The sequence below is a fragment of the Heloderma suspectum genome, chromosome 3, assembly GCF_057233095.1.
Source record: "Heloderma suspectum isolate Gila_16-S chromosome 3, 16-S_ref, whole genome shotgun sequence".
NCBI lineage: Eukaryota > Metazoa > Chordata > Lepidosauria > Squamata > Helodermatidae > Heloderma > Heloderma suspectum.
Window position 1 is genome coordinate 5412699 of NC_139460.1, and position 15896 is coordinate 5428594.

Sequence of the window (15896 nt, forward strand, 5' to 3'; positions counted from 1 at the left end):
GATGGGGGGTGCTGGGAGGTGTAGTCCAACACATCTGGAGGGCGCCAGGTTGGAGAAGGCTGTTAAGGTATGAAGCAGCAACAAGCTGCCAATAGAGGGGCGGGGGTTGGAAAAGCCAAAAAAGCCCGTCATAGAGTTCTAAGTCCTCCAATGGCTAGAAAGGAGCCCCTTGCCTTAATTCTCCAGAGGAGAGACCCCCTTTTACCTGGGCTTCGCCCTGCCGGGGTCAGCATCCTCCGCCCCACCGGCAGCCAGCTTCCTTCCTTCCTTCCTTCCTTCCTATATCCCACTTGACAAGCGAACCTGGATCCCCCTGTCCTCTCCCTCCCACCCTCACGGTAGCTATAGCAACAAGGACGCTAGGACGCAGGAAACTACGTTTCCCAGCGTGCCGCGGGGGAAGGGCCCTGGGCATGGTCGGGTTCCCAGAGTTCCATAGTCCTCGCCGCGCTTCTTCTTCTTCGCCGCCGCGGCCACATTCGGAACTACCGATCCCGTCGTGCCCTGCGCGGCCTTTCCCCCGCTCCTCTTAGCCAATCAGCAGCGAACAGGTCGCTCAGTGGGAAGGAGGCAAGATGGCGGCGAAAGGTGGAGCCGGCGGCGGCGGCGGCGGCAGCAGCGGCGCGGGCGGCGCGAACAAGAACGGGATATTGGACAAGGTGGTCGCCGGGGCTGAGCGGGGAGGCTTCGCTCGTGGGAGCCCTGAGGCGTTGGGGGGCTGCCGCTGGAGGGAAAGGAAGAGCCGCGCTGCGACTGAGGGCCCCTCATGAAGGAAGGCGGGCCGGGGCGGGGGAGTTCCGTCGGGGGAGGGACCCCCACCCCGCAGTCCCCGGATGCCCCCCACAGGACCCCAGGAGGAAGCCCTCCTTCGCACAAGGCATCATTAGCGTATCGAACTCTGTCGTGGTGTCCTCCAGATGTGTGGGACTACAACTCCCAGCATCCCCTGGCCAGCCGCGGATGGCTGGGAGATGCTAGGCGTTGGAGCCAACATATCTGCAGGGCACCAGCTTGGGGGATGCTGGGAGTTGCAGTCCCACTAATCTGGAAGGCTACTAGGTGTGATGGCTAAATGAACGCTCGGTATAGAGAGATTCTGTGACTACCAGACGGGCCCTTGGGAAGCGGCCTTATCCCAGGTCAACTCTATTGGTTGCATCCGACCTTTGCCCTACTTAGAGTAGACCCATTGAAATGAAGAGGACTTAAGTTCAGCTGATGTTGGATGTAACCCATTGTCTCCTCTGACTGAAATTAGCTCTACAGGGTCTGTGGCAGAGAAGGGTCTTTCTCATCCCCTGGCTCCCTGTTCATTATTTTTTTAACTGAAGATGAGGTTAAGGCAGGGACCTTATGCATCCAAAGTAGGCCCTTTTCCATGGAGCTAGCTGTGGGGGAAGGCGGTTGCCTCTGTGTCCTGCTTGTGTTCCCAGAAGCAGGTGAAGGAGGATGCTGGGTGAGACCAATCTGGGAGGGCCTTTCTAATGTAAATGAAGGGAAGATCTGACAAGTTGCGGGGGCTGGGGGAATCAACAGATATTTCTCATGCTGGCTAAAAGCAGCCTTCCCCAACCTGGTGCCCTCTGGATGTGTTGTACTTCAACTCCCATCATCCCCAGCCAGCATGGTTGGGGCAGGAAGGAATATTGTAAATGGTGAGGGCAGGGGGAATTGAAATGCAGAAAGTACGGGCAGTGGGGCTGTTAGCACGTAACAGCAGCAAATTGTGGGTTAATTAGTTCACGATTTGCCATGGTGCGTTTCACAGCCTTTTTGAATATTCAACTCCCAATCAGGGGTTCTGTGTGACATCTGAACCTGAACAGGTTAATCATTGGTTACGCAACCCGCACTTAACCTAACTGCTCATTAATTAACCCATAATTTGCTGCCGTTATCTGCAAACTGGTTCTCTTCCTTGTGTTTGCTAATATCTGCGTGTGCATATAATTTTCAGTATACACTTTCTTTATAAACTGGTCTACCTTAGTGATTTTAGGACAGGTTTGTGTGTTTTAAGACAGGATTGAGGGGAGACTTTTTGGGGCACAAATCTGACTTTGCAGTGACTGCTTCCTCCTGTGTTGAGACTGACAGAGCCTTTGCCCTCCTCCATAAGATGATATTCTGACCCAAAAGAAGGCTTATGGTCTGTTTCCTTGTTGGAAAGGGATGGATCCAGAATTCTGTTTGAAAATGGGCCATTGAAACCCTCCAAATGATACTCCTATCTCAACATGGATGATGTGTCTTTGTTCTAGACATGTAGAACATGAAGTCGGCTGCAGAAGTCTTAGAAGGAAGGAAGTTCATGACAGAGCTCAGGCCCTTAACCCTTATGCTATATTAGCTGAGTCAGGGCCATACTGAGCCTGCCTCTTGAGGAAGGACCGTAACTCAGTGGTAGAGCCCCTGCTTTGCATGCAGAAGGTCCCAGGTTCTATCCCTGACATCTGGTAGGGTTAGGAAAGCATCCTGCCTGAAACCCTGGAGCACTGCTGCCAGTCAGCGTCGACAATACTGAGCTAGCTAAACCAATGATCTGATTCAGTAAAGGCAGCGTCCTATGTTCCTGATTTGCATATATGGGAATATGGGGTTGGGGTGTCTTTTTCAAACCAAAGGTGCGTACAGGTGAGGGGAGCAGAATGCTTCCCCCTCACCTGCCTGTGCTCCATCTCTTGAAGCACTCTTCCCCTGGAATGGTTCCAGTGCCAAAGGGAGCAGGGCCAGTGAGAAAAGGGCCTGAAGGGATAGAACATGAGGAGCTAAGGTGAGGAAAGGGCTCTCCAGCTACCATCACACTTTAGACCTGAATGGGGCAGGGCTTTGGCTTCATAAAAGTCTAGTTTGGCCCTCAGTGAGAGCTGTGTTGAGGCTGCATGCAATTGTTATAGTATGTGCACCTTTTCAAGTTGCAGTCATCCTCCTAAAAGGCTGCATTAATGCTTGGAGAATTACAGTGAACCAGACTTTTTAATGAAAATGTTTGGGACTGTCTTGCTGCAAGCACACATGTCTTAATAACTATTTATAACCAAACCGGGGGGGGGGGGTGTTGAATGTAATAATTGGTCCATCTAGTTCAGTATTGCATAATCTACTAATGGAGCTACATGTTACCTCTCCAAGCATGTGTTCCCAACTGTGGAGGAGTGGTAGCATTTGTATGGGGGAAGTGGCAGGATGAAATGGTGCTTAACATTTCCTGCACCTGTCAATCCTGTCCTGCAAATCTCCCCACAACCACTTCCTCCCACTTGCACTTGCTTTTGGGCTCTGAGCCCATCTAGAGGAGAATAAAAACAGACTAGGAACTGCAAGGGGCATTTGCCAGGAAGAACCAACAGGTTGGGGAAGGGTTAAGGGTGGAAGGAAAGTAAGGGGAGGAGAGAACAGCACCAAACCGGCAAGAAAAAGAAAGGAAAGGTAAAGCTTGTATTTGCAAAATAATGCTGACATTAGTCCAATTTAGATGCATTTTGAGGATACACTCCTTTTCAAGGCAGCTCTAAAGAATATAAAAACTTCAAAACTATATGATATCCATTAATTTTAAAATGCCATATTTATAAGCATTCATGGTACATATTTTGATAATATCTAACTATTTATTAATCACAAACATTGTCCAAGGAATAAAAGTATTCTTGTGAAACAACACAATATGCTCCCTTCCCCAACCTTGTGCCTTCCACATGTGTTGGACTACAACTCCCATTGCCCCTCAGCCAGAAAGGGCCATACTGGTGGAGATGATGGGGGTTGTACCCATCACCTGAGTGTGCTAGGCTGGGGAAGGTAAGAGAGGGAGAGGCCATATGGTTGTATTTAAGGATTATGGTTAAAGTCCAAAACTGGGCATTTGTTTGGTGCATTCCCCCAAGGGAAGCAGAGAGCCAGAGTACAGTTACCAACATTTGCTTGTTCTCAGCTACAAGTTCATTTAGTGCATGCAGTTTCTAAAATGGAGTTTAGCTTTGCTTTAAGATATCAACGAGCTGACAAAGATCTTCATATTAAGCACCAGTCAGAAAAAAATGCTTGTCTGCTGTGGAGGTCTCTATGTCTCACTGGCAGGAGCTCTCCAAGGTCTTGGCGGGGGTGGGGGGCATGGATTTTTCCAAGCAGGATTCCTGGGGGCCAAACTAGGAGTGACATCACTCGCATCTTGAGCCCTGGCGAGCATTTTTTTTTTTTAAGTACCCATTGGGAAAGGGGTGGCAGCGAGCTGTGGTGGGGAGGGTTTTTTTAACACTTTGCCCCTGCCATGGTCCGAATTCAAATTGGGGAAAGGGCATGCTAGCTATTGTCATGGAAGGAAAGCTCCTGTTGGTGCAGTTTCCCCTAATGACTAAATAACCACGACCAAGCTTCCCAGGGCAGTAGCTTTCAGGAGAGCAAGGAACAAAGCCCCGGCAGCACATTGTGAGGAGGTGACACTCTGCTACGTTTGTAGCCCTCATTTCAATAATGGCTGTGCCACACACCTCCAGAATTCACAACCCAGATGGTTGCTGATTAAACAGTGCAGGCAGCCCTGATGATCACACCAGTACATGTGGAAACCCATTGACTCGGATAGAGTAGCACAGCAACAGCGCAAGTGTTTTGCATGCAGAAGATTCACGGGTCAGTTCCTAGAGCAGGGAGTAGGCAATGTGATCCTTGTGGGCACCCATGCACCCCAGGACACCTTCCTTGGTGCCCACCAAGGTGCCCTACCCGTCCCACTTCTTTAAAAAGTTAACGGATTTTCTTACCACATCTGAGATTGCTGTGAAATAGGTTTCTGCTGCTGCTGAAAACTGTGGGTTCAAGGGAGTTGTTTAGTGTGTTAGGGCTCATGCCCAACCTCTGCCTTGTACTCAGTCTTTGGGGCAGGTTATTTGGCCTTTGCCATGCCTCCCATGGCAGCCATTTTGTGGTGGTGCATAGGACAGTTTCTCAAGTTGCCAAATATGCCTATGGCCCAAAACACTTACCTACCCTTGTCCCAGAGTCTCCAGTTTTAAACGCTAATGGGTAGTGCAGCTAGGAAACTCTATCTTGGAGAGAGCCACTGCCACTCAGAGTACATAATGCTTGGCTAGATGGCCCAGTGGCCCAGAGGGGGCTTTGTAAAGCACTTTGTAGTGCAGTCCCCAGCTCAGTATAGGAAATCCAGCACTAGGGCATCTGCAACAGATCCCGGTCCAGATTCTACTTGCAGGCTTCCAGCAAGGGAGAGCCCAATCCCTAGGTGATTGGGTCAGCAAAAGCCACTTCCATGCGACTGTATGAACCCGCTCTATCCCCAAAGCAAGCGACACCGATCTCAGATATATTTAGAAATGATACTATTAAGAACATCCTATTCATTTTTGATCGTTAATGCTGGATCTTACTCAGCAATTACCTTTTCGGAAGAAGAGAGGTGTAATGCAGCCTTCCCCAACCTGGTGCCCTCCAGATGTTTTGGACTCCCAGGATTCCTGACCATTGGCCATGCTGGGGCTGATGAGAGTGGGAAGTCCAAAATATCTGGAGGGTGCCAGGTTGGGGAAGGCTGATGTAATGCCAGAGGCTAAGTGCAGAAACCCCTGGCTCCCCCGATTATGGTCCAGCGGTGAGCTCAGCCTCGGGCAATCCACTCTCTCCCCCTCAGTCCTCCACCTGCAAGATGGGGATAACAATGCCGGCCTCTTTGACATTTTCTTGTACTCAGACCGTTTATGTGAAAAGCTTTGATCAATTAAGAATGGGGCTCTGTAAATACCAAAGTATTGTTATTAAGTGCTACTCCTGGCTGCATGCATCTTGGCAGAGGTCTCTGCCCCAAGGCAGCTCTCCTGCTGAAGCTACGTGAGCTGCTTGGATGGGAGGTGGCCTGGCAACCACACGTCTGCTGCTCTGGACAAAGAGCCAGGCATAAATGCAACAGACCAACCAGATGCCCAGCTGTTTCACCACTACAAGGACAGGACGCTTTCTGACGAGACTTCTCTTGCTTCTTTCTCTTGCAGTGGAAAATCGACGATAAACCTGTCAAAGTGGACAAGTGGGATGGGTCAGCTGTGAAGAATTCGTTAGATGATTCTGCCAAAAAGGTGCCTTTTTCTCCTTCATTTTGAGTAGTTTGGTATTATGTTCATGTTCTGGTCTCGGTCGACTCAGAAAGTCTTGGCTAAATTCCTGTTTCTGTCCATTGCTATGATCCTGTTACTTTTCTCCTTTGAGCCCTTTACTTGCCCTCCCCGACAGCCTCCACCATCACTAGTTCACTTATTTGTATGTATTTATTACATTTATATCCCATCTGTTTTCCTTTTGCAAGGAGCCCCAGATGGCTTATATGATTCTCCTCCTCCTCTCCATTTTATCCTCACAGCAGCCCTGTGAGGTAGACTAGGCTTAGAGTCAGTGTCCAAAGTCACCCAGTGAGCTTCATGACTGAGTGGGGACTAGATCCCAGGTCTCCCGAGTCCCAGTTCTACACTCTAACCAGTACAGCACATTAGTTCACATTTTTAAGATGCTTTGCCCTAGCACAGACCCTGCAATTCATGCAACTGGGGATCCTCAGGTTTGCTCATGGTGGCATCAAGCATGACAAAACCCCACCTCTCCACCCAAGCTTAAGAGTTGAGAGCTTGGAAGAGAGGCTAGAGAACCATCCCTGAACCTGCCCTGCACTTCCAAGGCACACCGAGCACCTTCAGAGCTCAGTGTGAGTTGAGAAGGGAAAAACCCCATGGGTCATGATTTAGGAGGGACCAAAAGTCACCGTCAAACTCCAGCCATGAAAAGAGGTTTCTGCACACAGTCAGTTAACATCTGTAATCCAGGACCTTGTATGCCGCATATCAAGTGTAGGAATAAGAGGCCTGTCTTGCATAGCAGGTCTTTGACTGGTCAGCATTTCCTTTTGTGTGTGTGTGTGTTTATGCATCTGTGTTTCTTCCTCCACTAGGTTCTCCTGGAAAAGTATAAGTATGTAGAGAACTTCTGCCTGATAGATGGCCGCCTCGTCATATGTACGATCTCCTGCCTCTTCGCCATTGTGGCTTTAATATGGGATTACCTTCATCCCTTCCCTGAATCCAAGCCAGTCCTTGCTGTCTGTGTTATATCATATCCTTTTCTGGGGGCTCCAGAGTTTTAAAGGTGTTCATTTCCCTTGGCTACTTTTGCAGCTTTGTTACCAAAATCAGACCTAACTGGCTCTTAGAGGGTGTATGGTCAAGGTAGCCACTGGAGCACAAGTACTGGGCTGGCTTCTCTTGTCAATTTTTGGCAGGTGCAAAGAGAGTTTATGTGCTGGATATTTTTGTTTTGTTACTTTCAAACAAAACTTCTTAACCTTTGAAGGCAACAAGATGGAAAGTAGAAAGACTAGAGCACCTGCAAAATGCCTTTCCACTTAGTGTCAGCCTCATGTACTCAAGTTTATTTTATTTATTTACTTATTTGTGATATTTATATACTGCTAAATATAATAAAATCCCTAAGCGGTTCACATAAATATTAAAATCACATTTAAAATACAATATGAAAGACAATTCCAGTTACAATAAGAGCGATACAAGCAGCACGCAGTACAATGAAGCAGCATGATTAATTTAATTACAAGCTGGAATGAATTCTGGCAGCAGGACTGGCTCAAGGTAGTTTGGAGCCTGAACCAGGAAAGACATCTTGTGGTCAGGGTGGATAGATCTCTGAAAATGATGACCCAATGTACAACGGTGGCGAAAAAGACAAATTCTGTGCTAAGGGTGGTTGTGAAAGGGACTGAAAACAAAGCAGCTAGTATCAGACTGCTGTGTTATAAATCTGTGAGGCAGCTGCATTTGGAATCCTCTGTATGGTTCTGGTTGGTTGCCCCATCTCCAGAACAACAACACAGAGCTGGTTAAAGGTGTGGAAAAGGGTTGCTGAAATGATCAGAGGGGTCTTGGTTTAGAAAACAAGATGACAGAGTGGGAATATGACCGACGCTTACAAAAATTGTACCTGGTGTGCAGAAAACAGAGAGAGATTTTTCTCCCTCATAGTATTACAGCTTTCCCCAATGTGGTGCCCTCCAGTTGAATTGGATTACCAATGGCCATGCTGCCTGGGATTTGCAGTCCAACACATCTGGAGAGCGCCAGGTTGGGGAAGGCTGAAATTCTATAATTTTGGGTCACCCAGTGAATTTGAGTGGCAGTAGATTCAGGACAAAAGAACAATATTAAAAAAAATTGCACTCCCCCCCCCATTGCCTTAACTTGTCAAACATTAATATTATAATCTCAGTTCTGCTATATCTTAGAAAATATAGTATAAAATTGCATTTAGATGGATTGTACAAAAATTTGTACATGTTTTTGTGTGTGCTTCTCAAAATACATGCACTTTTGTGTGCGCTTTTCCAGATACGTGCAGTTTTGCAAGTGATTACCCCTATAATAAAACATTTTTGTGGGCACATTTCCACAATACATGCATTTTTGCATACTTTTTAAATTTGCAAGCTGCCTTGCAAAATTCTGAAAAGTGCAAATATTGGCATATAACTGCTTTCCAGTTCATGTGAAGGTTCAAGAAGAGCAAACTGGGTAAATTCACATTAAATTGTGAACTGAACAAATTTTTCGCCCATTCCTACTAGACATATATGTGTGATACAAATGATTGACAGTTGCCCTCTATTGGTCTTCCAAATACTTTATGGGGGAGCTTGCTCTGTCAGGCATTTGTGCACTGTGGCTTTGCTTTTTTCAGAAATCATGCACCTGACGGACTTGTGTGTGTGTTGCTTATAGGATCCCACACCCCTAGTGGCTCTGTCTTTCTTCCTTGGCACTGGGCCACAGGGTTCTCTTTTGATCAGGGATGCAGAACTGTGAGCCTGAAGGTCGAATGCCATTTTGGAGAAGTACTTGGGGGCCACATTCCAGGGATGGGTGGGGCCAAACTCAAAAGCAGTGGAATGAAAAACACCAAAAATACCAGTATATTTTAACTTAATGCTCTTACTGCCGGTAGCTTAGCCTTAGGAGAGGCATTTCAACCTTTTAGAATGGGGGTGGGGGAAGCTGCACAAAAACTAGGAAACTAGCCAGCGATTGGTAGTCAGGGGAGAAGGGGGTGGGACTAAGGGGTCACTCTAGGGAATCCCAGAGGGCCAGATTTGGCCCTGGGGCCTAAGGTTCTGCACCCCTGCTTTAGATAATGGGCTCGTGTGCTCTCAATTCCCCGGGGGTTCCGTATATCACCACCTCATGTTTTTCTTTAACGTTGCCCAACGTATTTTGTTATGATGGGGATTCTGACCATCTATACCTCATATAAGGAGAAGAGCATCTTCCTGGTAGCACATAGAAAAGATCCAGCAGGGATGGATCCTGATGACATCTGGCAGCTTTCCTCAAGTCTGAAAAGGTACCCACTGCCCTAGGACCCTCCCCTGTGACCTCCTGAACTCCCCATGCTGACTTTCAGGGCAGTGTATTCTCTGCATTTCCACGATTGCACTTTGTAGCTGTGGAATTTGGTTTTGGCTACAGAATTCAGCACCCTCAGCATCTGCTTTCATTTGTCTCAAAGAAAATGCAAGTTTCTTGCCCTTAAGGCTAGAAACATAGGCTTGAAAATGCATGGGCAATGTCAGCTTGAAATCTCATAAGCCTGAAGGGGGCTGCTGAGCACGGGCTCCAGAAGTCAGGAGATGGGGTTCCTGAGATTTGCATATTTCATTGGCCTAATTTAGGCCTAATGAGCAAATGTGTACAGAGCTCCTTAATTTGCATAGGTCCTTCAGGCCACAGGCATGGACTCTGGATGCAGAATTAGTGTCTTTCTGAATAGTGCATACCCAGTCTTGCCTTGGGGTCCCATCTCTTCCTCTTTGTCAACAATACCACCCCAAACGCATTCAAAGAACTTCAACTACAATGTTTGTTTTGACAGCCAAGTGTTGCTCTCATGGCAGTGCAAATCACATTGCAAATTCTTCAGAGCAAAAACTTTGCATTCTAGTAAGAGGGCCCTGAAGCAGGAACATCGTTCCTAAGAAAATGCAGGGAATCTTTATTTGGCACTGCTGAATTGGATTGGGCTGCTGAAGCTTTGTTCTTGCTGCGATGCCAAACCTATCCCCGCAGACCGGAGGTCGGGGCTCACCTGATGGGATGCTTCGTCGTACAAACAGAATCCCCTTTGCAGAGATAACTCGTGTGTCAGAAAGACGGGTAGGGTAGGGTAGGGCAGGGCAGGGCAGGGCCCTTCCTTCTTACATGCTAGTTTTCTGTGTGGTGGGGTGCATGGAGGAATTGTAAGAACAAGCTGGGTTTCGAAGACGCAGAGGAACTAGAGATCAAATCGCCAACATTCGCTGAATCATGGAGAAAGCAAGAGAATTCCAGAAAAACGTCTATTTCTGCTTCATTGACTACGCTAAAGCCTTTGATCGTGTGGATCACAACAAACTGTGGCAAATTCTTAAAGTGATGGGAGTACCAGACCACCTTACCTGTCTCCTGAGAAACCTGTACGAGGGCCAAGATGCAACAGTAAGAACCAGACATGGAACAACCGAGTGGTTCAAAATTGGGAAAGGAGTATGACAAGGCTGCATACTGTCACCCTGCTTATTTATATGCAGAGTACATCATGAGAAACGCCGGGTTGGATGAATCACAGGTCGGAATTAAGATTGCCGGGATAATTATCAACAACCTCCAATATGCAGACGATACCACCCTAATGGCAGAAAGCGAAGAGGATCTCAAGAGCCTCTTGTTGAGGGTGAAAGAGGAGAGTGCAAAAGCTGGTTTGAAACTCAACATTAAAAAAACGAAGATCATGGCATCTGGCCCCATCACTTCCTGGCATCTAGAAGGGGAAGAAATGGAAGCAGTGACAGATTTTACTTTCTTGGGCTCCAAGATCACCGCAGACGGTGACTGTAGCCATGAAATTAAAAGACGCTTGCTTCTTGGGAGGAAAGCTATGGCCAACCTAGACAGCATAGTAAGAAGCAGAGACATCACCTTGCCGACAAAGGTCCATCTAATCAAAGCTATGGTTTTCCCAGTAGTAATGTATGGCTGTGAGAGCTGGACTATAAAGAAGGCTGAGCGCCGAAGAATTGATGCTTTCCAACTGTGGTGCTGGAGAACACTCTTACGAGTCCCCTGGACTGCAAGGAGGTCCAATCAGTCAATCCTAAAGGAAATCAACCCTGAGTGCTCATTGGAAGGACAGATACTGAAGCTGAAGCTCAAATATTTTGGCCACCTAATGCGAAGAGAAAACTCTCTGGAAAAGACCCTGATGCTGGGAAAGACTGAAGGCAAACGGAGAAGGGGATGGCAGAGGATGAGATGGCTAGATAGCATCACCGATGCAATGAATATGAACTTGAGCACACTCCGGGAGAGAGCGCAGGACAGGAAGGCCTGGCGTGCTATGGTCCATGTGGTCACGAAGAGTCGGACACGACTGAACAGCAACAACAAAAGAAGAGCCATGCTGGGTGAGAGCTCGCCTGCCCTGTTCAGTCTGGAGTGGCACAGCCCACGCACAGGTTTACCACCTCAGTGAGAATTAGGCCAAAGGAATGGAAGTCAGGTGGGGATAGAAGTGGCCAGCAAGCAGATTAGACTGCACACTGAAGTGAGAAGCTGCCAGCACTCCCTGTCTCCCTCTGGAGATGCCTTGGGGTCAAGCATCCAAGGAGTGTGAGGCATGCTGCTCCATGTTGCACCCTAGATTAGGGGTAGGCAAGTTCAGGAGTTCTGGGGACCATTTTTGACCCCCAAATACACACAGATCGTACCTCCCCACACTGTGCTGAAAATAATAATAATTAAAAATACTTCTGGAGTAGTTATAGAGTTCCAAGAGGGTCAAGAATTAGCTTGTTTGCGAGCTAATTTTGATGTTTTGATTTCCATAGTAGCAAGAGAACATGAAAAGGGTAAAAAAAAAAAGCAGTCCAAATGGCTGCTCTGGATGCCATTTTTTTTACCATGGGGGGGGGGGCAGTAAGGGCTGTGTGTTGCCCACTCCTGCCCTAAATCTACAGAGAGTGAGTGCCCTCTTGTTTCTGCTTGTCACGTGCACATGATATGGGGTGCACAAGAGAGCCCTGCTATGGGGCTGCCTCACAACTGAGAGAGGCCAGGTTTGCACTAAATGAGTATTTAAGAATGCCAGGTCTGCATGTAAGTTTGGTGCGTAACCTGACATGTGTCACAGGCTTTCTGTTTCTGTTACTCCGTCTCCAGGTTTGATGACAAATACACCCTGAAAATGACATTCATCAGTGGCAGAACCAAACAGCAGAGAGAGGCAGAGTTCACCAAATCCATTGCCAAGTTCTTTGATGGCAACGGCACTTTAGTCATGGATGCCTTCGAGCCAGAAGTCTCCAAGCTTCACGACAGTCTGCTCACAGAAAGAAAAATTAAGTAGGCCGCATCCGGTGTCCACCTTCCCGCTGGGCTCATTCTGAGTTTAAGCCAATAAAGCAAAATAGCAACAAACATTAGCCTCTGTTTTTGTCCAGGATCTCTCTCTCTCTTTCCCTCCCCCCTCCCACCCTTCCTCCTTCCACTCTTTCTCTCCTAGATTAAAATACCAAGAGAAGATGGTATTTGAATCTAGGTCTTGTGAAATGGAGGCAAATGTCTATTTAGTATTGGCTTTGCCTTGCTTTGGGTCAACATCCTGATCTGGTTGTAAAGGTCCTTGGTTTCCATGCAGATAGATTTGCCAAGGACTCTCAGTTGGGGGGAAACTGCTTCATCATGTAGAATAGCCTCCCCCAACCTGGCACCCTCCAGATGCGTTGGACTGTAGCCCCCCATAATTCCATAGGCCATGCTGGCTGGGAATTTTGGGAGTTGCAGTCTAGCATATCAAGAAGGCACAGGTTGGGGGAGGCTGCTATCTGGGGTTCCTCTTATTATTTGCTAGTTGTTATTTCTTATTTATAAGGCAGCTCTGCACCATCTGTTCAGCACAAAAGGAATGGTTTTTTTGTTCTGTCCTAATTTCTTGCAGGGAAGGAATCCTTCATTAATTTTTATGTTGGGAACTGAGGGCGATACATGCATTATTAAATCAATTGTGTCCATTGTCAACCACATGTTCTTTTATATTTATAAAGCAAAGGGATTTTTTTTTTTTTACTGGAAACATTTTAATGGATGGAGGAGGGACTGGAGGGTTGGGGAGCGAAACCAAGCAGACAAGGCAGGTAGATAAATCTGCCAGATTGTATTTCAGGACAAAGGGGACTGCAGAGTTTTTAAAATAAAAAGGCAAGGAGAGTTTTAAAATTAATTTCATCTGTTCTTTGTCCCATTTGGTGCATTTATTCCTGCTGAAAAATCTCTTCTTTCTCTCACTTATATAAACTGCCATTTTCTAAATGACTTCTTTTCCAATAAAAGGAACAAACCTATTTGAAAACAGTGTGGAAGTATTAATGGGTTGGATGTCCAGTTAAAGCAGTGCTTTCATTTTTCTGCAGACAGCATTTCTAAGAATGGAGCGTGCAACCTCTATATTATTTACACACATCCATACACACAGAATGGGGAACTTTGCAAGGAGAGTTTTAAAAATGAACAGACACAGGATACAAAATCAGATTTTTGTTATACATACAGATTTCATGGCTGTTTTATATATTGTTTTTTCCTATGCTATTTGTAATTTTTAAAAGATTTTGACCCACCTTTCAAGGCACACTCCCCTTACAAGATAGCTTACAATATTATAGAAACATGAACAAATTTATTTATTGATAGTACTTACATACCACTTAATATAGCAAAATCTCTAAGTGGTCTACATACAGTGGTGTGTGTGTTTAATAAAGTTACAGTTAAACATGCAGCAAGAGCAGCCAGTGGCTTTTAAGCACCAAATGCAGGCTGGAATACATGTCAGGTTGTTTTTAAAAAGCCAGCAGTGATGAGGCTATATGTATCTTCCTGGGCAGGAAGTTCCAATGGTGTTGGGCAACCACTGAAAGCTTTGTTTTTTATATTGTATTTTACTTTTTTGAGCTGCTTCTAATCCACCCAGTGAATGTTTGGGGTGGATTTAAAATACAGTAAATGACTAAAAGTAGGCTTTACCGTGTTCTGCTAGGGCTTAAGGTTCACCAGGGGGGTGGGGGTGATTGTATCCTGTGTCTGTTCAGACTTGGGTAAGGTCCCATCAGGTTATATCAGAATCAGGAAAATGTTGCTAGTCTTGGCAAGAACTTGGAATGGCCTTATCAAGAACTTGGATAGTGCCCAGGTAGCTCTGCTGGTGATGATTCTCTCCCTATTGTGATCATGGGGGCGGACATCGACTGCCTCGGCAAAGGGCTGAAGGTATGGTAAGGCTGGCTGGACCTGAGCTGCAGTTTGCCCCACCTCTACAGAAGGGCTGGCTGTGTTTTCTGAAGAGCCCTTGTGTGGCTCTGCAGCCATGGGCAGAGGAGCAGGAGATGCTACTGGGGATGACTCCTAGGAGTCCAGGGCAGGCAGAAGGGCCTGGGAGGACAGGGGTCTTTCTCAAGGCAGATTAGGGGGCCGGGTTTGGAGGCCCTTGTTACAGACGGGACTTTGAGCTATCTCTCTATAGTTCAGTACCATGGAAGCATTTAGTAAACATTACCTGTTTACCACCTATTCGCAGATTAAATACCAAGTATATGCCTAGGATTGTTTTTGGGTTGCAATCCAGGTTTTATACTAAGAATTAGTACAGGGAAATATTTTTGATCCATTTTTATTTTAGAAATATGCTTTTAACATTAAAATATATTGTATATATTGACATTGAAACATTTCTTGTTCTTAAACAGAGCATTGTTAAAGATCCTTAGATCTTAATAGCTTAAAAAGGAGAGATCCCATTTTAAGTACCAAGTTCCCTATTCAATACTGAGTAGACTATTCATCTGATGGGTACACAGAAGAAGCTCCTGCACTGTAAAATCAACACATATTTATACTGTTTGTGTAGAAATTACCTTATAACTAATATTATCAACTGTCCCATAAATTAGGGCTCATAGTCTTAATTATCTCATTGCTATTAAACTTTCTTAAAAATGTAGAACATAGAGAAAAGACTTAAGATGTACACATTTCAGGCTAGATAAGATCAATTTTGAATTATGTTGTTCAGTCGTGTCCAACTCTTCGTGACCCCATGGACCATAGCACATCAGGCCTTCCTGTCCTGCGCTCTCTCCCGGAGCGTGCTCAAGTTCATATTCATTGCATCGACCTTTGAGAAAATAATGCCTTATCCAAAATTTGCCAATTAAACTTGAGTACATATTTTTTTCTATTTTTTTTTATTATTATTTTTATTATTAAATTTATTAATCGCCCATCTGGCTGGTCACCCAGCCACTCTGGGCGATGTACAACATACAATAAAAACAGTTTAAAACAAAATTCTACAATAAAAACATTTTCTAAAATACCCTAACCCACCCCAAATGCCTGCCTGAACAACAACGTTTTTAATGCACGACGGAAGCTCATTAAAGAGGGGGCATGATGGAGTTCCCTAGGGAGGGAGTTCCACAGAGTGGGGGCCACCACAGAAAAGGCCCTCTCCCTCGTCCCCACCAGTCTAGCTGTCCTGGCTGATGGGACAGAGAGAAGGCCATCCGAGGCTGATCTTGTTAAGCGGCCTGTCTGGTGCTGCTGGAGGTGCTCCTTAAGATAGGCTGGGCCGGAACCATATAGGGTTTTAAAGGTCAAAACCAACACCTTGAATTTGGCCCGGAAAACAACTGGTAACCAGTGCAACTCCTTCAGCACTGGAGTGATGTGATCTCGCCGGCGGCTGCCTTTAATCAGGCGAGCCGCCGCGTTCTGTACCAGCTGCAGTTTCCGAACCGTCTT

At 46.3% G+C, this 15896-nt stretch overlaps 1 protein-coding gene across 3 annotated transcripts; it reads left to right on the plus strand.

Moving 5' to 3' along the window:
* Positions 1 to 558: 558 nt before the first annotated feature.
* SPCS2 (signal peptidase complex subunit 2) lies at positions 559 to 13438 on the plus strand. 3 transcript variants are annotated; one of them, XR_014788924.1, is made up of 6 exons: positions 559 to 659; positions 6006 to 6089; positions 6953 to 7113; positions 9274 to 9408; positions 12258 to 12757; positions 12905 to 13438. XR_014788924.1 is itself a non-coding variant. In XM_084842337.1 (5 exons), the coding sequence occupies exons 1-5, from the start codon at positions 576 to 578 to the stop codon at positions 12442 to 12444; spliced, it is 651 nt and encodes a 216-aa protein (XP_084698463.1). In that variant the 5' UTR covers positions 559 to 575; the 3' UTR covers positions 12445 to 13438. The 3 variants fall into 3 exon arrangements, 1 of the variants encoding a protein (XP_084698463.1); XR_014788925.1 differs by having other exon boundaries at positions 12258 to 12652; positions 12915 to 13438; XM_084842337.1 differs by having other exon boundaries at positions 12258 to 13438.
* Positions 13439 to 15896: the final 2458 nt, after the last annotated feature.